At 30.4% G+C, this 24,156-nt stretch overlaps 2 protein-coding genes, 1 long non-coding RNA gene and 4 pseudogenes across 7 annotated transcripts; 4 read left to right on the forward strand and 3 right to left on the reverse strand.

Moving 5' to 3' along the window:
* Positions 1-600: 600 nt before the first annotated feature.
* Positions 601-1,927, forward strand: AT3G31810 (annotated as a pseudogene; the record flags this gene model as incomplete). Its single annotated transcript has 1 exon — positions 601-1,927.
* A 275-nt stretch (positions 1,928-2,202) lies between these two features.
* Positions 2,203-2,659, forward strand: AT3G31560 (uncharacterized protein; the record flags this gene model as incomplete). The annotated part of the gene is made up of 2 exons (NM_001339064.1): positions 2,203-2,391; positions 2,609-2,659. 2 exons carry the CDS (start codon positions 2,203-2,205, stop codon positions 2,657-2,659), a joined length of 240 nt encoding a protein of 79 aa, NP_001325420.1.
* Positions 2,660-6,873: 4,214 nt separating this feature from the next.
* Positions 6,874-9,225, forward strand: AT3G31900 (ATP-dependent helicase family protein; the record flags this gene model as incomplete). Its single annotated transcript, NM_114011.1, has 7 exons — positions 6,874-6,907; positions 7,184-7,455; positions 7,566-7,697; positions 7,780-7,861; positions 8,448-8,693; positions 8,744-8,827; positions 8,894-9,225. 7 exons carry the CDS (start codon positions 6,874-6,876, stop codon positions 9,223-9,225), a joined length of 1,182 nt encoding a protein of 393 aa, NP_189731.1.
* Positions 9,226-10,833: 1,608 nt separating this feature from the next.
* Positions 10,834-11,178, reverse strand: AT3G31902 (annotated as a pseudogene). Its single transcript has one exon.
* A 530-nt stretch (positions 11,179-11,708) lies between these two features.
* AT3G31903 lies at positions 11,709-12,039 on the forward strand (annotated as a pseudogene). The gene has a single exon.
* Positions 12,040-12,849: 810 nt separating this feature from the next.
* Positions 12,850-13,296, reverse strand: AT3G06205. Its single transcript, NR_141232.1, is given in 2 exon segments — positions 12,850-13,057; positions 13,070-13,296. It is a non-coding gene; the product is annotated as an other RNA (long non-coding RNA).
* Positions 13,297-17,178: 3,882 nt separating this feature from the next.
* On the reverse strand, positions 17,179-23,615 carry AT3G31904 (annotated as a pseudogene; the record flags this gene model as incomplete). The annotated part of the gene is made up of 1 exon: positions 17,179-23,615.
* Between the last annotated feature and the right edge of the window lie 541 nt (positions 23,616-24,156).

The following is a 24,156-nucleotide window of genomic DNA, read 5'->3' on the forward strand; positions in this document are numbered from 1 at the left end:
CCAATCCCATGTTCCAATTCATACATATATTCTTTGTGGTAGTTTTGGATTTTTGGTATTTTTCATTTCAGTTTGGATGATTCCAAATAGGTTCTCATCAAGAATATAATATAGAATATTAGGCAATGGTTCACTTTTTTGAGTCTCAATTAGGCAATAGAGCACTTGGAAGGGAGTAAACACTTTTTAAAGTTGTTTTACCATAATTCCCTCAAATCTCAGTTAACCATAGTTACTTTCCTCTTGTTGAGGAATTAAATAATATTTTTAACAGTCTTCGTAAAGTAAAACGACCCGACGAATTGTTCATTACTTTGACCTAAGTGTGAAATTATTCCTGCGACTGTGTTGAAATTAACCTCTGTATCTTGGGTTCGCAATCCGTAATTCCTCGCCCAGTAAATCAGATTCATCTTCCTAGTTTGCAATCCGTAATTAATCTCCCGACATTGAAATCCCTCGTTATTACTTTTCACTCAGTTCAGAAAAAATAACAGGTAATCGTCTATGTTTTTCTTTGTTCTACTACCAATTACAGTTATCTTTTCGTTTTATCCATTGTTGTTCTAAAACTTCTTTACCAATTAGGTAATTTTCTCTTTTATCCATTGTTGTTCTAAAATCTCAGTTCCAGATTGGTAATTTTCTCTTTACAAATTGTCCCTTTGATTGCAGGCGCAGTGGAAGATGATATAAATGACTTCGATACTCGTCTCCCTCCAAGGCTTTTCGCAACGGATTGTTAACCTGATGCTCGTCTCAATATCTTCTCCAGATTCGACATTCTCACTGTAATATGTGACGTTTTGAAAGGTACCAAGGAAATGGAAACTATTTAGACTCTTGTTTTTTGTCTCTGTTTAGTTTAAGGGTTAGCGAATGTCCAATCTTTTGCAAACTAGTTCATGCTTTGTTATGTAGACAGTTGGTTACAAAACAGAAATACGAACTGTGGACTAATTTTGGTTGACAGTCATTTAGATTCTCTTTAGTTGAGTTTGGTTCTGTAACTGGTTTGCCGTGTGGTGAATTTCCGGAGGAGTATGAACCTGACTTCTTCCCTAAACATGTCAATGGGACGAATAATTATTGGGATGTTTTGATAGGGAAAGATAAGAATACAACACTAGCCGATGTTTCTTCTAAGTTCCAAGCTTTAAAAGGGATTGAGGACCCTTTAAAACTCCCCCTAGCACTTCTTTTGATTGTTGACGGATTCGTTATTGCTAATAACCAGACTCATCGTCCAACTTTCAAGTATGTTAAGATGTTAGAGGACATTGACTCATTCCTTGCTTTCCCATGGGGGAGAGAATCATTTTTTAAGACTATTCAAATTATGAGGCCTGTTAGAAATAAACCGTCAATGGCTGATTCGAAGAGAAAAAGGTCACGTCTTGGATTCAAGCTACAAGATCCCATCCAACAATTCACAAATCAAATGCAACAACATATTATAGCTATTTTGTGGCTTTCCTTTAGCCCTGCAACTTCTTGCTTATAGGAACATTTCTGGTCTACTGGACAAGATTCCTGGTTCTGTAGATGAGAGAACCTTTTTGGAATAGCATTCAATTGGGATTCCGAAAAACAATCTTACTATCAACGATGTTCATCTCCTTGATCGTGTTCCTAATGTAAGTAATTGTAAACATTGTTGTGGTATCTTTTTCTTTCATGTGCTCTCATTTCTTTTTTGATTTGGTCTCATGTTTCTTCAGTTGACTGTTACCCCGATGCTGTTTGTAAACACCAATGAGGATGGTTGGGGAGAGTGGGATGATGAAGTGAGAGAAAAGAAGGTTCTTTATTTAATTGAACAGATAAGCAAATGCCATAATTTCACCAAAAAAGAAGTGGCCTGGTGGCTATGCTGATCTACCGCTCATTTCTGTCAATGAAAAGGAGCATGTTGTTGATAACAAGAAATATATAGTTATCAGGAAAAGGAAACTTTCGTCAACTTCTTCTTCTAAGGGAACTCTATCAAAAACTAAAGTGAGTACTTCCACGCGAGGCAGGAAGCGTAAGTTTGAATTGGTTGATGATGATGAAGCAGAAGATAATGATGATGAAGCAGCAGATAATGATGATGAAGTAGAAGACATAAAATTGTGGGTGAAGTCGTAGTTGTCTTCCATAAGACATGAATTTGCGGAGAGTGTTAAGAAGTTAAGATCTCAGAATCTAAATCTTCTGAAAATGATCAAGGCCCTGCAATCTGTCAAGTCTTACAGGTCCAGACCGTCAACTCGTCATCCATCCAAGAAAGTACGCTTAGCACCTAACCTCTCCACAGCGTCTGAATCTCCTGTCAACCCTGTTGTAGATGCGACAAACATCACAACTCCCCCTTCAGAACCATTAACTTCATTGCAAGGGGGAGACAATGTTTTATCTGATTGAGTGCCTGATGGAGACGAAGCAGTTTCAGGAAATTCTGAAAAGATTGTTGATGATCTGATAAGGCGTGATGAGATATCCATGGAGACCTGCAATACTAAAATCTTCATTTTTCCTTGAGGTGATACAACCATAACACTTGAAGATATTATGTTGCTTTTAGATTTATCTGTTTTGGGTTCACCTGTTTTGCTATTCTAGATAGCTCATGAGAGATTATCAGGAAGAAGCTAAAGATAGAATGGAAGACGATTAAACAGCAAGGTAAAGTCAGTTTTGTAACACCAGTGGCATGGATGGATACATTCATGAACACTAAAGATGAGCTTGAGCATGTTGCTTTCCTTGTCTTGTGGCTCAGATACTTTGTGTTTCCATCAGGCTTCCATTATCCCTATGTAACTATGTTTCCAATTGCCATTCATCTTTCAAGTGGTATTAAGATTGCTCTTGTTGTTCTTGCTCATTTGTCTATAGAGCTAAGTCTCGATGTAATGATTTTCATATAACTTTTACACAAAGGATGATAAAATGTCAATTGCTGAAAACTTATTTTTAAGAAACGCACAATTTTATAAAGTTGAGAGTCTCTAAAGATGAGTAACTAGCATTTTCCTTCTCATTTGCATAAGAATTATAGAAAGCCTCATCACATCGAGATACTCAACTTTCTATGCAACAACTTAGTTGTTGAAAACCCCAATGGATGCATTCTTGCTCAAGCTCGTGGATCTGAAAAGACGTATTTGATGATGAATTTCATCTATGGTTACCTTGAAAAGCGCGCAAATAGCAAACATGTATTTGTGCTTCCAAAATGAATGTTTAACTATTGGAAAAATAGTTTGATGAAAAGGTCATAACTTTAAATGGAAAAATGACATCATGTTGCTTGACTTCTACTCAGCCAAGGTATATACTCATCTCAGCAATTAGAGGTTTTAAAGCTATGAATCACAAGGTGGAGTTTTTTTCTTGGGGGCAAGCAATTCTCCAACATGGTATTTGATTCCAATGTTATAGAAGTATAAAATGATTGTAAGGACATTCTCTTAAATGTTCCTTCACTAGTTATCTTTGATAGTGGAACTAGTCCAAGGAGCAAGATGACGATCTTTCCTAAGATTGTTGCTTGTATCAAGATGACATAAAATGTTTTACACTGCTTGGATATTATACCAAGAAAACATAAGGGATGTTTATTAACATTTTTATTTATTTCCACGAGTTTTTGGAATATATCCTAACTGGGAAAAAATATCAAAAAATTCTTGAATATTGATGCAAACACTAGTGGACCTTCAACGAATTTGAAGATGCCTTTGTTTGTTAAACTGGAAGAAGTTTTTCTTAGCCAAAATTCTAATCATGGAGACAAGATTGGTTATTGAAACAAACTAAGAATGTTAGCAAACAAGGTTACTTATAATCACCAAGAAAAGTTTCTTCTTGAAGTCGCAGGATTAATGCACTTCATGGTGGTCTACAATACTCAACGAGTGCAAACAAAGTTATCTACAATATTTTAAACTAGAGGTCAACATGTGAGATTGAATTAATCTCGAGAGAAAAGAGTTTAATAAACATAGTCGAATTTGAGCAAAATAACGCATCAAGACTTACGAGCCACTATGTATTTTTTCAACTTTGGTAAAACCTAGTCTAATTTGAGCATTATCAAGTTTCAGTCAAATATATTTTATGAAATATTGTAACTATCATGGGAAAAGTTTGAATTTTACTATAAATTTAAAATATATATATATATATATATATATATATATATATATATATATATATTTATTTTTGTAGTGTATCAAATATCCTAATTTTAGCGGATATGTGGACATCAAATATCCAGTAAATAGCATAGTGGATACAGATCAGAAAAAGACAATATTTGTATGGAATTGATCACGAATACCATATACGGTAAATCTTAGATATCCACATCATGTGCAGTCTTAATATATTTTTTAAAGCTTATATACACTAATTGAAAAGTATTGGCTATTGGAAGAAAATAAGAATAACACTTTCTTTTGATATATAAAATTTAAGATTCCACATTTCTGATTGAAGGAAACAAAACTATTTTGCCAAAACTACAATACACTATTTTAAAAAGACAAGAAATATAATAAAATTTTAAATTGATTGATAAGTTGCATCAATTTTCTGGCGACTATTTTGGCGCAATTGTTTTCCAAAGTAGTGAATATAAAATATTTAAAAATTTAATTAATTGACAATTTCTTAGCATGATCGATTTATCTAATTAAAAAGTCTATAACTGTTCACACACCGATTTAAAATAACCCAGTTTATGATTAAAAAAATCAACAATTTAAATTATGTACCTTTAGAGTATGACATCGATGTTACCCCCCATATTGGACTCCATCTGATGACATGGGCTATGTTTCCCGTCAAACAAAGTATCGGAAACTACCTCTTTAGCAACGGTAATGCAATAATCCTTTTCAAGAGTCGTCACAAACTTATAGAGTATTTTTTGCTCTCGACTAATACATCATCTCAATTTTTTTTCGGGCACTGCGACTGCCCTTAATGAAACGTTGAGAACTCTTCAATACATCCTTTGATGGAGAAAAAGAAGATTTGTTTTAGTTGTTATCTATATCGTATAGAATGTATTTATATGAAGAACGATAAACGGAAAAAAAAACAAAAATGTATAAATTGTAGAAAATGCCTATTCTTCTGAAATTGAGGAAATAAATCATTTTGTTATATCTGGTATAAATTTTATGCTTTAAATTAAATTCTTATTTTTTCTTGGTATTTGTTTAAGATTGTAGGTGAGAGTTAAGTACTTACGATTTAGAGTTTTGGGTTCCATATTTGACTATTTAAACTTAACTTTTGAATATATAACCTATTTTGTATAAAACATGACATATTTTCTTAAGAGTCTCTTTATATAATTAAGTTGTAGATCTAATATCATAAACCTACAAATTCAAATTTAGCTATTTATTTTCTTAACCAATAAAGAAACTTTATTATCAGTCTCTATATTTAAATTGATTACACATCCATTGCAGTCAACAAATTATAATAGGAATTAGTAATTTTTGTTTTTTATTTGTTCACCAGCAAAAATGAACTATTTTCTAGAGTGAAAATAATTTTAAAATATATTTTATCAAAATTTAAATTTTGTTTTCACTTCTAACTAATAAAACCTCACTAGGAAGAAAACTTTAATATGACGTTTTTGTTATTATTTTTTTAGTTATTCATATGTGTCATATAAGAATCCATAATCAGTTTAAAGTTTTAATTTGTATAGAAAAAGTTCTTGACAATAGCACATACATTGTTTATGCCAGCTAATGACTAATGCATTAGCCGTTTTATAGAAATTGTAATTAAATTTATATTTTTATAAGCATCCAATTTTGTCTTCATACTCTTTTTGTGCCAGCAAATTACAACATGCATTGGGTTGTCTAAAAAAATAGATAAAACAGTATTAAATGTTAGATAAGCGTTAAATTTTGTCTTCTTTTATAAAGATAAAATTGTAATTAAATGTTCCAATTGTGTTAAGCGTTAGATTTTGGTTTCACTTCTTTTCTTCTAACTGCCAAGCCAAGTAGTCAACATAGACACTTTTGTTTCCTTGTAAAATAATAATTGTTTCTAAAGAGTTTATGTTTATAATTCCTAGATTCTTTAACAACAAGGAAACAAATCCTAAATGTACTTATTACACTATCAACATAATCTCTTAAAATTTAATATTTACTTTTTAATTATGTTTGGTTCCAAAATGAATTGTGAGTAGACCCAAATTTAAATTTGATTTACATTAAAAATAATCTCAAAATTTTTCATTCAACTAGACATTCAAAAATAAGTATTATTAACGGAATTTCAAATATTCGAGCTTTAAAAAGTACTTATAACAAACAAAGTTAGCTTTTAAAAAAAACAAATTTAGTCATAATATAAATATATGAATTGTTAGGAGAACTAATACAATACTAATTACATTTCAAATGTTGCGCGCCACTTTTTCAGATTTACACATTATATATATATATTGATAAAAATTGTTTTTTACTTTTTCTATATATTTATATATTGATTGTAACAAAATAGAAACAAAAAGTGGATTAAACATAATATCTAGGTTAAAATATACCCTTAGTTACATTTTTCATGATACTTTTTACTTACTCATCATTAACAACAAAGTATTGTTATAAAAAACTAAAGGGACAACGTTATATTTTATATTTTATTTGTCACTTTTGGTTTAAAAAACTATTTTTTCATATCCTTTTATCTATATATATATATATATATATATATATGTAAGTGAATTTGGAGGCTGAAATTCAGTTTACATGCATATCAGAAATTTTTGTTTTGTTTAAATCTTCTTTATAAGAAAACTGAGGAACTATAGTTTGAGCTCTAATTCTCTATAACTTTTCAATGGATGCAAAGAGGAAATTCTCACAAGAGAAAGGTACATTATAAATATTTCTTGCTATGCCTATACAATTTATATTTTTGAAAAATATTGTATACTGCAAAATCACTTGCAGTTTATCAATGTCTAAATCTTGTTTTGATAATGATTGATTCATAAGAGGAGATTGTGAGGATAACCATACTTTCCTCCAGTGAAAAGAACTTTAACTAGAATTATAATTTTATGATTTTATGATATTTCAAACTATATATATATATATGTTTAACGGATGAATAATAATGTGATAATCACTCTATTTTACATTTTCAGACCTGTATCAAAACGACGATAAAAGGAAAAAGGTCGTGGCACTAGAAAATCAAGAAACTGGTGGAAGTTGTGTCGATGGAAATGTGGCTCATTGGTTTTCGAAAACTAAGTTCAATGGGTTAGTGGACGTACCAATTGTGTATTTGGCCTTGGAAGAAAATGTAGTTAAGAATGATCTTACATTGAGAAGCTCACTTAAACATGTCATCATTGGCAGTATCAGCGGAGGCAGTAACAGTGGTAAAGGGCTAGCCAAGGATTTGTACTTAGATGTAAGTGTACATATCAAATAAGAAATTGGTGGTAGTAAATATTTATGTTTGTTGTTGTTATGATTCGATCAAACATATATTCTTGATGAGTTACACTTTAATAATTTTAGGTAAATGAATTGGTCGAAGTTCAAGTGAGAAGTGATAAAGAAATCAATATGATGAAAGACAAAGGAAAAGCAATATTCGACCTTAACGAAGCTATTTGGCCAAAAGATGAACCAATATCAAACACATTTGAGGTTACCATTTGTCACTGACAAGTTTTTTAGGTAAACACATAAGGGAAGATTGTTACTAATGAGTTTTGTGACCTTTTACTAGAAAAGTAGAGCAACACTGACAAATTGTGAGCATTCTTGGATATGGAAGCAAGGTTTTGGTGATATGTGCTATCATTTACAAGGTCAGTGATTATTTAATTACGTTGCAAATTAAAATATTTTCTTACACAATAATGTAAAAACTGATCTGGAGGCAACGTGACAAAAACCTGGACCTTGGTTCAATCTAGTTTTACCGGAACAAACCGGATTAAAAAATTTGTTTTATATAAAATAGTTATATTTATTATACATGATTGATAAAATTAAACTAAACATAACCTTCAAAAATAACTTGTAATCTAACAAGTCACAAATATCAAATATCATAATAAATTAATACTAATTGATCATCAACTAAAATAAAAATTGAGATATGATATACTTTTATTTTATTTTACATATTATTTTTTTTATAAGTTATATCAAATAAATATTTGAAAATACCATAATAACTATTGTTTAATACTTTACTATCAAAGTATTCTTAGTAGTTCATTGTTTTTAATTAAAAGTGTTATCGGTTAAAATATATTAAATTGGATAAATAATTAAAAAAAATTAAAATATTTAAGCAAAGGTCACCCGATTAACGTTCATATAGAGTAGACAACTAGCTTGGTCCACGTTTAAAACATTTTGTTCACTCTCAATCTGTTATATGATCAGGATCATCCGTTGCCACCGGATTCAGATCGAATATCTGCAAAGATATCAAGATGAGAGTTCCTAAAGATAGCTTTTCAGGAACTGGCATTTTCCCACATCCTTTGCATAAAATGATTATGAAACCACATCACTTCGAGATACTCAATTTTCTCTGCAAGAACTTGGTTGTGGAAAACTCAAATGGATGCATCATAGATCAAACTCCTTTATCTGAAAAGACCTTCTTGATGATCAGTTTCATCTATGGTTATTTAGAAAAGCACCAAGATAGTAAACCTCTATTTGTGCTTCCCAAGTGGGTGTTGAACGTTTGGAAAAAAAGTTTGGTGAATTGAAGGTCAATGACCTTGTGTTGCTAGACTTCTACTCGACAAAGGCGAGTACCTGATCTCAGCAGTTAGAGGTTTTAAAGCGATGGATAAAAACCCGGAGTATTATCTTCTTAGGTGCCAAACAATTCTCCAACATAGTATCTGATAACAGTGGTGCAGAAGCTTCAGACTCTTGTAGGGATATTCTTTTAAACATTCTTTCGGTTGTTGTTTTCGGCAGAGGAACTGATCCGAGGAACGAGATGATGAGCTTTCTTAAGGTTGTTTCTCGTATCAAGACGCCACATAAGGTTCTACTCACTGGCTCACTATACCAAAACAACATTAAGGAGGTTTTCAACATTCTTGATGTTGCTTTCCCTGAGTTTCTGAAGCATAACCAAATTGGTAAAAATTTCAGAAAATTCCTTAATGTTGAAGCTGATGGGCCTTCAACGAATTTGTAGATGTCCTTGTTTGATAAATTGGAAGAAGCTTTGCTTAGTCAAGATTCTGATCATGGAGACAAGATTTGTTACTTAACTGAACTAAAGATGTTGACAAACAAGATTATCTACAATCACAAAGGAGAGTGTCTCCTTGAAGTCCCGGGATTGATGGACTTCACGGTGGTCTTAAAACCGACTTCAAGCCAAAAGTCAGCATGGGAGGTTGAAAGAAAGTCCAAAGGGAAAGGTTTCAAAACATACTCTACCTTAAGCGGATATTTTTTAACTAATTTAACCAATTATTTATGTGTTTACTATTATTTGTTTCCAGGTAAAAATAAGAGCGAACTCCTTGTTGAGTCAACAATGACTCTTTTATATTTATGTATTTCTTTTTATTTTTTTTTGGTCAAACCTTTATCTAATTTATTTTGGCTTGAAAATAAACTGTGTTGTATTTTTTGTCAGCACAATGTTTTTACTTTTTATCAAATGGAGTAACAAACAAAAATGACTACTCAATTTTTTGGGTCTTATGTCAATAAGTAGTAATGGCTTAATAATAATCATTTTGGGATGTCTATTTATATGTAGAAACATATCATATGTAATTCAACATCATTAGCTGGAAGAAAATAAGAATAACATTGCATTTTGATATGTAAAATACTATATAACTGTTTTTGTTTTGTCAAAAATATAATATTACTTTAGAAAATACACATGAAAGTTTAATTTGAATGTAATTGGCTACAACAATTTTCTTGTAATCAACTATGTAGCAATTGTTTTATTCAAAAATATAAATATGAAGTAAACTGTATATACAGAAAACATTGAGTTAGTTAACATTGTGCTAGCTAAACAATTTATCTAACTGAAGAAAACATCTAAAATTTCTCATACTGGTAGCTCGCGATCTCCAAAAGAACAAGGCCTTGTTAAAATTCTTATATAGTTCCATTATATAAAATAAAATAATAAGAAAAAGAAACTAATGACTAGCTTAAATAGTTAGACATTGTAAGTGGGTAAAAGGCATTGTGCTTTAAGTGATACATGAGCCATTGGTCAATTCACCTCCACCACCATGACTTTTGCTTGTTATGATAAAAAAAAAAATAGTGAAACTATTATTATTTCAAATATTCATACATTCATAAACAAGATTGAAACCAACGAAAACAATACTAAATAAGAACCAAGTTACGGTTTTACAAAAGTGGTCCTTAGGCTTCCGTCTAATTAACTCTCCTTCAAGGAACTTACACCCAAACAACCAATAGATACTTGCACATAAACAACTAAAATCACGAATATGAATATGTAAAAAGAACTTATGAATATATCTTTAACACAAATATACAAGGAGACAATTTTTTCCTAGTGTATAACTTATTAAAAATCTTTTTGTAGAATGTTAAAATCAAAGAGAAATTGAGTGTGCATCCCGAAAAGAAGATTTACCATTTCAAATCAAAAATAAATTCTGAAACAAATATAGATTAATTGTTATCAAAATTTAAAAATAAGAGAAAAAAAAGATTAGATAATAAGTGAGAACTACTAGGATACTAGGATAATAACAATAAGTGAGAACCACTTATCCTGTTTCCAGTGGGAATCTTAAGTGAGAGTCCCTTCTTGGTGTCAACAATTAAAATTTACCTCAGTTAAAGACTCATTCAACATTTGAATATATAGCTTTTTGTTGCTTTCAACAATGTTTGTGTTGTTGTCTCATAGAACACTCCATTAAGAGTGGTCAAGCAAAACGTTAATATTTGGATGACGAAAAGAGAAAAAGATTCACTTGGTGAATACACGATGATCACAATTTTGACATCATATAACGTGCAAAGTTCATTAGCTTTCTTGAAAAGACCAGATTATCTCTTTAAAAATGTAACATAAGTGTTTGATTATTTTTTTTCATTTTCTCTCTCTATATTTTTACGGCCCAGATTCTTTCTCACTATTTTTCTAGATTTTTTAACAAAAAGACTAATTGATTATATTAGAGTATTAGAGATAACAAGAATTTGTATTTATAGACTAGAATTTTACAAGTAAATATTTTGAGTTTTAGAAAGTTAAAATCTTTTCATATTTTAGTTTACTAGAAATACAATTATAAATTACCATTCTAGGAGTATATAATTGTTTACACATTTTGTCAATAAAATATATATAATTATATTTTAGCTGTTACAGAATCATTTATTTATTATATTATTTACAACCCGCCATCATTCACTAAATACCTATAAGTGATTATGTAATAAATAAATTATTATGTAACAGCTAAAATATAATTATATACCTTTTATTGATAAAATGTGTAAACCATCATATATTCCGAGAAGGATAATTTATAATTGTATTTCTAATAATTCAAAATAGTAATCGATATTTACTTTCTAAAACTCAAAATATATATTTACTTGGAAATTTTAGTCTATAAAAAAAACTATGGCAAGTTATCTCTAATACTCTAATACAATCAATTCACTTTTTCTTTGTCCAAAACATCTAGAAAATGCTGAGAAAAAGTTTTGGCCGTAAAAAGATAGAGACATAGAAAATGAAAAATCAATCAAACCTTCAATTACATTTTCAAATAGAAAATCTGGTCTTTTCAAGAAAGCTAGTGAACTTTGCACGTTCTATAATGTTGTAATTACGATCATCGTGTTTTCACCAGGTGAATTTCTTTTCTCTTATGATCATCCAAATATTAAAGTTTTACTTGAGAATTCTTTAGGATGTGTTCTAAGAGAAAACAACACAAACTTTGCTAGCTAAAAGCAACAAAAAAGCTATATATTCAATGTTGATTCAATTGAGTCCTTAACTGAGGTAAATTTCAATTGTTGGCAACATCTATCTTTTTTATAATAATTAATATATAACTGTTTCAGAAAAATTTCATCCAATTTATCAAAAAATAAATCGTAAAATTCGTTGAAGGTTCAACATTTCATAATCAAAATTTAAGACCTTTTTGTTTTGTTCCCAAGGTTGTTATGCTTCCTAAATTGGCATTCATTATGTTGAATATTTCTCTTATAAAGTTTTGATTAGTATCCTTGTGAATATAACTTTGTGTGACGTCTTTGATAAAAACACAAAAATTAAGAATGCTCATTTATCTCATTTTCTGGATTAGTTCATTTATCAAAGATGACAAGTGAAAGGACATTTAAGATAATATTTCTCCAACCATCTAAAATTTTTTGTTAAAAGATACCAAGTTGGAAAATTGCTTTGAGCCCAAAAAAATAATTATCTTGTTTGTGATCTATATTGGTTCAAAACCTTTAAATGCTAAGATCATGTATTCGTTTTTCTTAAGTAGAAGTCGAGTAATATAACGCCATTGACCTTTATTCCATCAAACACTTTTTTCCATTAGCTAAACATCTATTGTGGAAGCGAAAAATAGAGGTTACTATTCAAGTGATTTGTAAGGTAATTTAAAATAAAGTTGACAATCAAAGACTTTCTTTCAAATATAAGAGTTTGAATTCAAATGCAACCATGCATTTAGGGTACACCTAAACTGTTACAAACAAAATTGAGTATCTTAATATAATGAGTTTTCATATAACATTTGTGCAAAGGATGAAAAAATGTTGAAAACACATTTTTAAGAAACTCTCAACTTTATAAAACTCTCAATTTAGAATCTCTATCGATGAATAACTAATGTTTTGCCTTATCATTTGCATAAAATTTATATGAAGCCTCATCACAAACTTTCTATGTAACAACTTGGCAGTTGTAAACATGAATGGATGTATTAGCTCAAGCTCTTCTATATGAAAAGACGTTCTTGATGATCAACTTCATCTATGGTTACCTTGGAAAAAACCTCAACAGTAAACATATATTTGTGCTTCGAAAATGGATGTTTAACTTTTGGAAAAAAAAGTTTGATGAATATGTCATAAATTTAAATGTGCCAATGTCGTTTTGTTGCTTGACTTCTACACAGGCAAGGCGAATACCCGACCTTAGCAATTAGAGGTTTAAAGTTGTATATCATAAGCTAGATTTTTATTTTCTTGGAGACAAAACAGTTCCCCAATATGGTATTCGATTACAATGTTAAAGAAGTATGAGATGATTGTAGGGACATTCTCTTAAAAGTTCTATCACTTGTTATATTTGAAAGAGGAACTGATCCAAGGAACAAATAATGATCTTTTTTAAGGTTGTTGTTTGTATCAAGACGCCAAAAATTGTTTTACTCGTTAGGACACTCTACCAAAACAACATAAGGGAATTTTTTTTAAAACACTATTGCTGTTGTTTTTCTTAAGTTTCTACAACATATCCTACGTAGGAAAAATATCATAAAATTCTTGAACATTGATGCTGATACTGGTAAAAAAAATTGTAAGAAGATTTTCTTGCCAAGGTTCTAATCATGGGGACAAGATCGGTTACTTCACCGAACTAATAATCTTAACAAATAAGGTTATCTACAATAAGTTTCTTCTTGAAGTGTAGTGATTGATGGACTTCCTAGTTTTAAAACCAACATCAAATCAAAGGTCAACATGTGAGATTAATAATTTTGAAAGGAAAGAGTTTCATAAACCTAGTCTAACTTGAAGAAAATAACGCTTCACCAGCCGTTATGTGCTTTTTCAACCTGGGTAAAACCTAGTCTAATTTGAGGGTAAAACATAGTCTAATTTGAACTTGACAAGAATCAAGCTTTAGTAAAATATATTTTATGAAATATTGTAATAATATTGTGTAAATTTTGATTTTTCTATATATTCTAAATATTTTCATTTTGAGTAGATCTAAAATCTTAATGAATTTCCAAATTCAACGGATATCCAGACATCAAACATCCAGTAATGACAGAATGGATATATATTAAAAAACTCATTATCTGTATGGAATAGATTAGAAATTACATATAAATCTTGAATATCCAATCTGTGTCCACCGTTAATATATATAAAGCTTCTATACAATAATTAAAAATATTGGCAATTAGAAGAAAAGAAGACTAACAAACCATTGTGCCAAAAGTACATTACACTTTTTTTAAAAGACAATAAAATATAAATTAATTCGATTGATTGAGAAGTTGCATCAATTTTCTAGTGATTATTTTGGAGCAATTGTTTTTCAAAGTAGTGAATATGAAATATATAAAATATTTAACTTAATTTACAATTTGCTAGCTTAATCCATTTTTCTAATTAAAAAGCCTATAATTGTGCATACACCGATTGAAAACAACCCAGTAAAAGTAAAATAAGAAATCAACAAATAAGACTAACCTTTAATTATGACATCGTTGTTATCCCGTATATACGAAGATATAAGATAGTAATCATCGCACCATTTATGTTAACCTTGGCTATGTCACCCGTCAAACAAGATATCGGAAACTATCTCCTTAGCGATAGTAGTGTGATATTTCTTTTCAAGGGTAGTCGTCTCAAACTCAAATTTTTACAATAGTTTTTGCTCTCGACCAATACGCCATCTCAATTTTCTTTTTGACCATTGCGACCCTTAATCGACCGATGAGAGAACTCTTTAATAGAAGATTTGACGGAGAAAAAGAAAACTTGTTTTTAGTTGTTATCTATCTTATCATATAAAATATAGTTTTCAGAGTTAGGATTGCGCCATGTGTCAATTTTATCAATCTTAGATTTTAACACGTGTTAAGCAAAACTTTGCTTTTATTAAAATTAAGACTATATAAAGATAAATCTAAGATAAAAAAAAGAAAGAAAGATAACTGCTAGAAATTATAAATTTAAAAATAAGTGTAAGGAAACTAAAAAAAAATTAAAATGGAAATACGATAATTATAATAAAACTATATGTATCTTATTAAATACTAATAGAAATAGAAAAATCAATTACTAATTCTAATTTGAAGGTACTAATTCTAAAAAAGATTACTTTTTCATTAAAAATTAAAACGGAATTAAGAAATTATACAATCTTATTATATAAACTACAATAGTTATGGAAATTTTACAAGCAATTATTAATCTTGAAAGAAAAAGGATTCAAAATACACACATCTATATAAACAAATAGATAGTCTCATATCTTCTCACCAAAAAAAAAAAAAAAAAACCACAATTGCTTCAACTTCCTTCTATTGGTAAAGTTTTTTTTGTTAGTTTGTTGATTTTTGATTTTGTTATTTTTTACTATTTTAATATTAGCTCAGACAAAAAAAGATATTATATGATATACATATTACTTTAACATAATGTTTTAGCATTTATTCATTAAGATGAAGTTTGTAAAATCAAAATCATGTTTATTATGATTAAATAGATAGTTAAATTGTAGTTGAATTGCAAATGGAATGTGTAAGGTTTGATTTTTAAAAAATAAAGTACTAAAATAATTATAGAAAAATGTGCGAGATACTATTTAAAATTCAAATATCATCGATAAGATGGAGTGAGTAGAATTAAAATATAGTTTATTATTATGAAATAAATAGTTAAAGTGTATAGCAAAATAGAATATATAAGATTGAAATTGTTTTTGAAACAAATTAAATTACTAAATCAAATATTAAGAAAAATATATATTAATATTTAGAATTCAAATGTTATTGATACAACATTATATTTATTTATGACACCTGCCTATTTAGGCGGGCGTTATTTAGTATCTTATACGATGTATTTTAATAAAGAACGAAAAATAAAAAACTAAAAATGTATAAATAATAGAAAATGCTGATTCTTTTGATATTGAAGAAATAACCCATTTTGTTATATCGGATATTTGGGTTTAAATAAATTTTGTTTTTTTGGGATTTGTTTAAGATTTTAGGTTAGAGTTAAGTAATTATGGATTAGGTTTTCAGGTTAGAGTTAAGTATTTACGGTCTATAGTTTTGGGTTCCATTTAGAATATTTTAATTTTGTTTGTTGAAATTATAAACTATTTTGTCAACTTTCGAACAATAAACTATTGTTTAGAGTGAGAATGAAATATATTTTTATCAAAATGTAAAGTTTGTTTTTACTTCTAACTAATAAAAGCTCACTAGGAAAAAAAACAATAAAACATCAATAAAGAAACTTTTAATATGACGTTTTTGTATATTTGTTTTAGTAATTCACATGTGTCATGTGAACTCATAATCAGTTTCAAAGTTTTAACTTGTACTATAGAAAAGTGCTGGACCTGGACAAAGAAATGCATTAGCCGTTTTTACAGAAAATTTGTAGTTATATATATATTTTATAAGGTTCCAATTTTGTCTTCAGACTGTTTTTTTTTTCGACAGCACTTCTGACTTTGTTTATGTCAGCTAATATAACATGCACTGGTCGTTTGAAAGAAAAAAAGCGTTACATTTTGTCTTCTTTAAACAGATAAAATTCAATTAAATGTTCCTATTTTGAGAAGCGTTAAATTTTGTCTTTCTTTTCTTCTAACTGCCAAAAGTCACAACATACACGCTTCATTTCCTTTTAAAATAATAACTAGGTTAGTATCTTTGGTTTAATCAATCATCCAATCTCAGTTATGTGTGTTCTAAAGAAACTCTACTATATTTTCATTATCTTTAAACATGTAGTTGTTTATCATGTACTATTGATACCAACTAAATATATTTAGTCTGGTCAAACCATATTTTGTTTAGTTTATGTAGTTTCCTCGGTTTGTAGTATGGAAAATATATGTCTATAGTTGGTATGTACGTTTGGGAACATAATTGTATATTTTGTATATGTAGGTGTACACATAGTAGATTTGTATATTTTCGTGTATGTCATTAACATGTATGTGAATTATAAAATTTGACAAATAATAATTGAAAAATGTCTTTCTTCATACTTCAAACTCATAATGTATTAAAAATAAACTTGCATTAAGAAAATGGGAAAATGAAATGCTTTTAATAATTATTCCAACCTGCAAATATAAAAACGACTAAGTTAGCATGTTATATAATTTTGTACAATGATATTTATTTTATAATAATCAAAATAAATAAATCATACCTGAAGAAATAATCTACTAAAGGTTTTGGAATATTTCTTTGAAAACAACATTTGTTGTTTCATTCTTTTGTTTTCCTTTACTGTCTGTAATAAAAACATTCAGCCATGCCTTTGATTTCACACTAGACATAGGGACATACAACTGTCCATGTGAGAAAACAGGCTTCGATAAATATATACCAACATTGCCTAATGACTGACCTTGGCTGTTATTGATCGTCATCGCAAATGCAGCAGATAAAGGAAACTGCCTCCTTTTCATTTTAATTGGCAATCTACGATCCGAAGAAGTTAGGGGCATCCTGGGAATAATGACCAGTTTACCAACTCTAGTACCTGTTAATATACGTCCTTGCACCAGTTTCTCTCAAAGTCTTACAATCTGAAGTCTTGTACCATTCATCAAACCTCCATGCGGATCAAGATTACGCAACAACATAATTGGGCAATCAACTTTTAACCGAAGTAAATGGTTAGGTAATCCAGAAATCTTGATTTTATTGAGAAAATCAGGGGTATATACGGGGTTTTTATCTGCACGTGTGTCAGAAGGATCAATAGAATCAGAATTTCGATAAATCCTTTCTTCACCTGCAAAGAGTAGTAGTTAATTTTCATCTACTCTATTATAAGTAACAGCGGATAAAGTTATATGTATAATTTTGAGTAATATCCAAAGTTAATTCACTAACCTGCTAGCTTGGAAAGCATATGATCGTTAATTGAGTTAACATTGTCATTGGTGGGACACAAAATAGCTCTGTGTTGGAAATTTTTTGGATTTCTCTCTTGAGCAAAGGTTGTACAATAGACTGCTTTAATGATCGATTCTATAGGGTTGTCTCCTTCATGTATAAGAATATCCTCTGGTATTTGTATCTGAGTTACTCTGTCGTTAGGCTCATTTAGTTTCCCCTCGCCGACTGCAAGGATCCATTTAGAAAACTCCTCAATCTCACGTGCCTCATTTATGTCTATATCTTGGAGAAGCCTCATGTTCTTGGTCAACTTCAAAACTTTGCAATGCTGCCAAAGATAAGACGAATTGAGTGACGATTTGACAATCAGTTCCCTACCGGCTGAAGGGATGACAAGAAGAATTTGCCTAAAATCACCTCCGAAAAGAATTACTTTTCCACCAAACGGCATATCTTCTGGAGTCGATAGAATATCTTTTAAACTCTTATCTTATGACTCAAAACAGTACTTACTCATCATAGGAGCTTCATCCCAAATAATCAACTTAGCTGCTGTTACTAATTCAGCAAGGTCACTACCACGCTCCATGTTGCATGTTGAGGTCTCATGAGGAGTTAGAGGAATACCAAACCTAGAATGTGCAGTTCGACCATCTTCTAATAACAAAGATGCAATGCCGCTTGACACAACATTTAAACAAATATCTCCTTTACATCTTATCGTTGCGGATAGAACCTTCCACAAAAAGGTTTTCCATGTTCATCCAAAGTCATATAAGAAAAAAACACCTCCTTTGTCGTTAAGGACAACATCCATAATTTCATCATATACCTTCTTCTGTTCCGGAGTTAGCATCTTTAACCAATTATCATGTTTTTTTTTTCAATGATTCACGATTGTAGTTGCGCTCATCGAGGATCAACTGATTAAAGGCAGGTTCATCGCCAGGTTCAAGCTGCGGCAACATCTTATACCTCCAAAGATCTGTTCCATGTCGTTTCAATATTTTTTGCAGCTCTTGTAAACATAACTGAATCCTGTCTTCTTCAGGCAATATGTATTATGCATATACATTAATATTAGGTTGAATGTAATAAAATATGTAAAAAAAACATTTAAAAAATTGGATATTACAATTTAAAAAATAATTTAACTAACCTGGACGTTTTAACTTATCTCTTACTTTCCTCTGAAAATCTTCAGACAGTATCTTCCAAGTGTGTTCCCATACAACGGCTGGGGAACTCAAGCTTTCGGAAATAAGCATAATAACAAACAACTTGCGAACATACTTAGGAGAACACCAAAAATTAGCCTCCTCAATACCGTGGATATATTTCTTATCATCATCAAGCAAACCTAGAGCATAGCATGCATCTCTGTATGTTTTATGAACAACACCCTCGACGGTTTTGATATCATCAAAACCTTTTGGACCTCTTATGTTGTTAATAAGGATGCGAAGGTGATATGCATCATCTATCTTTGGAGATACATGATTTATTCTACCAGCAGCAAAACCTGGCATTTTTCTTCTGCGAAAATCCTTATCTTTACCGTTCCACGTATAGAAATTAGGTATTTGTTCATATAAAAGTTTTGCCGCTTCCGGATCACGCTTATTAAGCTCGAACCATGCAGTAAACTGAGTCTCATCATTGTTCACTCTATACAAAACAGATTCAGCAGTCTCACCTTCCTTGACATAAAAAGGTTGCTTGCCTTTTTCATGGAACGTAAGTTTAGTTACTGATGTTTGTCGATAATCTATAGGATACCCTCTAATCCTCCACATCGCTTCACATGCAGATACGTATCTGTAAAACGACATTTGAGTTATTTTTCATTAAGTTTTATATTTCAAATAGTCTCTTAAGAATGTGTAAGATAAAATAAAATAAAATAATGAAAAGTACCTGCAATCAAAATAATCATAAACTTGATTTCGTTCTTGTGGATCATTATTTGTTTCTCCTACATTGTTTTGCTCGGAGACAACTTCTTTTCGATGAGGCTCTACAGAGAGGATTACACGATCAAGTCCCTTGTTAACATACTTGAATAAGTATTTAACAGAGACGGATTGGTTACACCACTCTACATTGATGTGAGCCCTGTATTTCCGTAATAGGACATCGTTATATGGAACAACATACCGGTTGTCACATTGATACTTATTCTTCTCGATGAAACGACCAGTATCTCTGTGCCTATATATTGGATAACCTTCATTGTCAAGAGAAGAGTTCTCAACATGGTTCTTTGGATAATACTTGGAACATTTACCATTTTCCATGCATGGTGAATTAGGATTAACCAATCCGCATGGTCCATGAATCATACATTCTGAGACAGCTTGATATAGCTTTTGATCTTTTTCTTTATCTTGAATTTCGGCAAAAATAATCTTGTCAACATGATCAGCTGTAGGAAACTTGTATCTAGGATCCACCCAAAGAATTATGTGAGCATGTGGAAGACCTCTTTTTTGAAATTCTACTGTATACATAGTTGTTTCAACATATCAATTATGAGTTAATGACACTTGTAAATTAAAATTCATGAAATATATGTATAAAAATATGAAATCATGTAGTACCTGATTTGGTTTTGCCAAAGATATGATTCTTTGTTAGATCATCCATCAAGTTGTCGAGTTTCATTTTATAAATCCTCCAAATGATATCCGGCCTGTCCTCAGCATTCAACTTTCTCTCTTTAACAAATCTTGTGATCTCTGGCCACTTAGGATTACATGTGAAGATTATAAACAGGTCGGGAAAGCCGAAATGTGTACAGGTACCCATTGCATCTGAATAGTTTTGCTGCATATAAGCTGGACCACGAGTGAAAAATGGAGGAATAATACAACTTTTTCCTTTATTAGAAAGATCATTATCTCCAGCATCAGAAGCATCTTGAACTGCCTGCTTGTTGGTACTGCGCAACTTCGTCTGATTTTTTTTAATATACCTTAGCCGATTAGACTCTATCATTGTAAAAGCGTCCACCATGAATTGTTGAAGTAAACGTTTTGAGCGAAGGAGGATGTGCTTCTCATTTTTCTTCTCTTGTAAACGGTAGTCAAACCACTGCCTCATACTAACATCTTCCTGCTTCTTCTTTCCTTTTGAAGTTTTGGTAGGAGTTTTTTTTATTCCAAGCCTATACCCATCCTCTCCTTTTGGAAATAACAATGGATAATGAAGAGCTAGATATGAAACGTGACATTCATGTATTCTCCTTAACTTTCCAGACTTCATTTGTAGAACTATATCTCTGTTATCTAGTTTGTCGTCGAAATCTCAGGGTATCAATGCAGCAACTTCAGCTACAGATGGAAGGTTATACACTATCCCATCTGTCTGACGTCTAGATATAATCCTCATATGAAAATTTGCCTCTTCTTTCTCTATGTTGAATCTATCACGGGCAATCCTAAAATTTGCAACATGAGGGTTTATCTTATCCAACATCTTTAGCAAAGCTGAAACTGTTTCTTTCTTGAACGTTTGTTTCCCACCTTCCATCCCACCATTATTACCTTTGATGCAATTTTGTATAATTACAAAAGACATATAATAAATACAATGTATTAGCTGCCTTTAAAATATAAATTTTTTCATAAAGCTCTTTATAAAACTATGACTTACCTCATAACTTTAATTCGATTGTCAACTTCATTATCAGTGTCCATGATATAAAGCTGTTGGAATTTTGTATAAACGCCAGGTTTTGGTTTCAACGCGCCTATCAAGTGATAGTTTTCTCCTTGTAGAGCAAACATAGATGGACCACGTCCCTTTTTAACTGATCGATCCACCTTTCGACCAATAGATGTGAATGAAAACAACATGTTGTATGGTCTGATATTTGCTCTAAAATATTTAGCATCTGCATGGTCGCTTCTAAGCAACCACCACATATATTCAGGTGATTCTTTTAGCATAGGTAGAACAATCTGTCCTTGCATACAACATCCTGTATAAACCGGATTAGCACTCTTTCTTCTTCTATTTAGTCTTTCACCGTACCAGAAAATTGCACCACATGCACACATGTGTGATTCGCATCACCTTCGTCATGATAACCTGAATCGAACAAACATCAATACATGTTGTTTTTCCTTGTTTCAAATATATATAATATATGTTTTAAAATTATTACCGCTAGTGGATGAACTGCCATCCTCTTTGTTCGAAGCTGCTGCAGCAAACTTCTTGTTTAAATTCCTTCTTAACAAATCTTTCATGTCAATCATATTATTTCGTCCGACAATCGCTCGGTGAATCTTTGTCTGACTCATACTCTTCTTGACTACTACACTCAAATATATGATCATCAAATTCCTCTGACCTATCTGTAGACAGAAGAAAACATGAAAGTAGCACAAATAATACAATTTTATACTCTTTATATAAAGGAGGCAATTCTAAAAGTATGATTAACATTATACCACTATCAGAATATATTGCTTCAGAATGATCAATTTCTTCGTCATTGAGCGTGTTGTCACGTATAATACTTGCAGAATTCTCCTTTGATTGTAATTTTGTTGAATGGGGGACTCTTAACAATCAACAAACAAAAATATTAAACAATATAATTTCTGTTTGACTATTGGACATTAGACAAACATACTAAAACATAACATAAATAGCTCTTTTCAAATATAAATCGAACCTTGCTCATTTGATACTTTTTTCTTCTTATTGGACATTAATCTAATGGTAGAGACGATGAATTCTCCCGATATATTTGTTATATCCGATAAGACATTTCCAAAGTAATCTACCCCAAACATTGTGTTTACGTTTGGGGTAGTTTGATTACGAGTTAAGAAGTTTGGTGATCCTACTGAGAAAACAACAACCAAATAAAGAAAAATAATAATATTAACTAATATGTATTGTATATAGTATTCAAAAATTATAACCTGATGGGTTTGATCTTTTTCTGGCCATTCTTTTAACAGCAGACAATCTTTTAGTAGGCGTTTTGTTAACAATATCATAATTGTTGGTTGTTTGTACATTGGTCTTCTTACGAACTGATGATGGTATACTTTTTGTATTGGATAAATTTCCTGCAGTAAAAAAATATAAATATCAAAAATAACATATAAATAAAATACTATTTTTATAATTAAATTTATATGATAATGTTGTATATCGAATAGTATATAACTGACTAACCTAATTTTCTAGTTTTTGCGGCAGCTCTTGTAAAAGTTGGATTAAAAACTTCTGAGCTATTAGATCGATTGACTATATTTTCTCTTGTGTTTGGTGTGTTATAAATTACTTTGTCTCCTTTGAAGTGCAAACATATATGATTCAATATAAAGTCGAAAGAAGTAATGATGATGATATATGAGAATATTATCTGTAAGAGTTGAGTGCAACGAATTAATAGGCGTAATGGGTGAGGAACTCCCATTATTATTTGCCGGGTATAGCGGTAAGGACACGGGAGTATGAGCAGTTTGACTTGTTTTGGTAAGATCGACAATGGTAATGTCACTAAGCACTCTACCAAAAACAGAAATGACGGGAACTAAATTTTTCGACCCAAGTGTTTGATTATGCGAAGGAAAGCTGGTTTCATCGAACAAACGTCTTGTTCTTTTTTTGGTTTTCTGATTTTTTTTGTTGTTGATGTACATCATTTTCATCATTATTCTTTCTTTTCTTCATTGTAATCGACGAAAAAATAACAAAGAATATTGATTTGTTTTCAGTATAAAGCTAAATGTATCAGAAACAAAATAATATGATAAACATAGGCATGCTAAAAATTAGAAAACAATATATATGAAAATATATTGTTAACCAAAAAATCTATAATCTAAATCTATTATGGCACAACATACGGAATGTATATTCTAATTTAGTTTTTCTACAATATTATTGTACAAATTGGAACACAAATTAAGGGATGATTGATCATTTATCTCCTCGTTGAAATAATTGATGTGTAAAAAGAAAACGAATAGTCTACAACCAATAGGATTTTTTATAGGTTAGAACAATAATTATGACATTTATTTCTTAGCATGTTACAAAAAATTGAAATTATTAAAATGAGAATCTATAAAAAAAATAGGAATAGGTTTGTTTAGTTAGACTGATTATTTAGTGTACAAAATCTTTGCTAATTCTGATTTTGTTGAAAATTTAATACAAAATTAGCAAAATTGTTTATAGTTCTTAGTATGATTAACAATATA

This window comes from Arabidopsis thaliana, chromosome 3 (assembly GCF_000001735.4).
Source record: "Arabidopsis thaliana chromosome 3, partial sequence".
Classification (NCBI taxonomy): Eukaryota; Viridiplantae; Streptophyta; class Magnoliopsida; order Brassicales; family Brassicaceae; genus Arabidopsis; species Arabidopsis thaliana.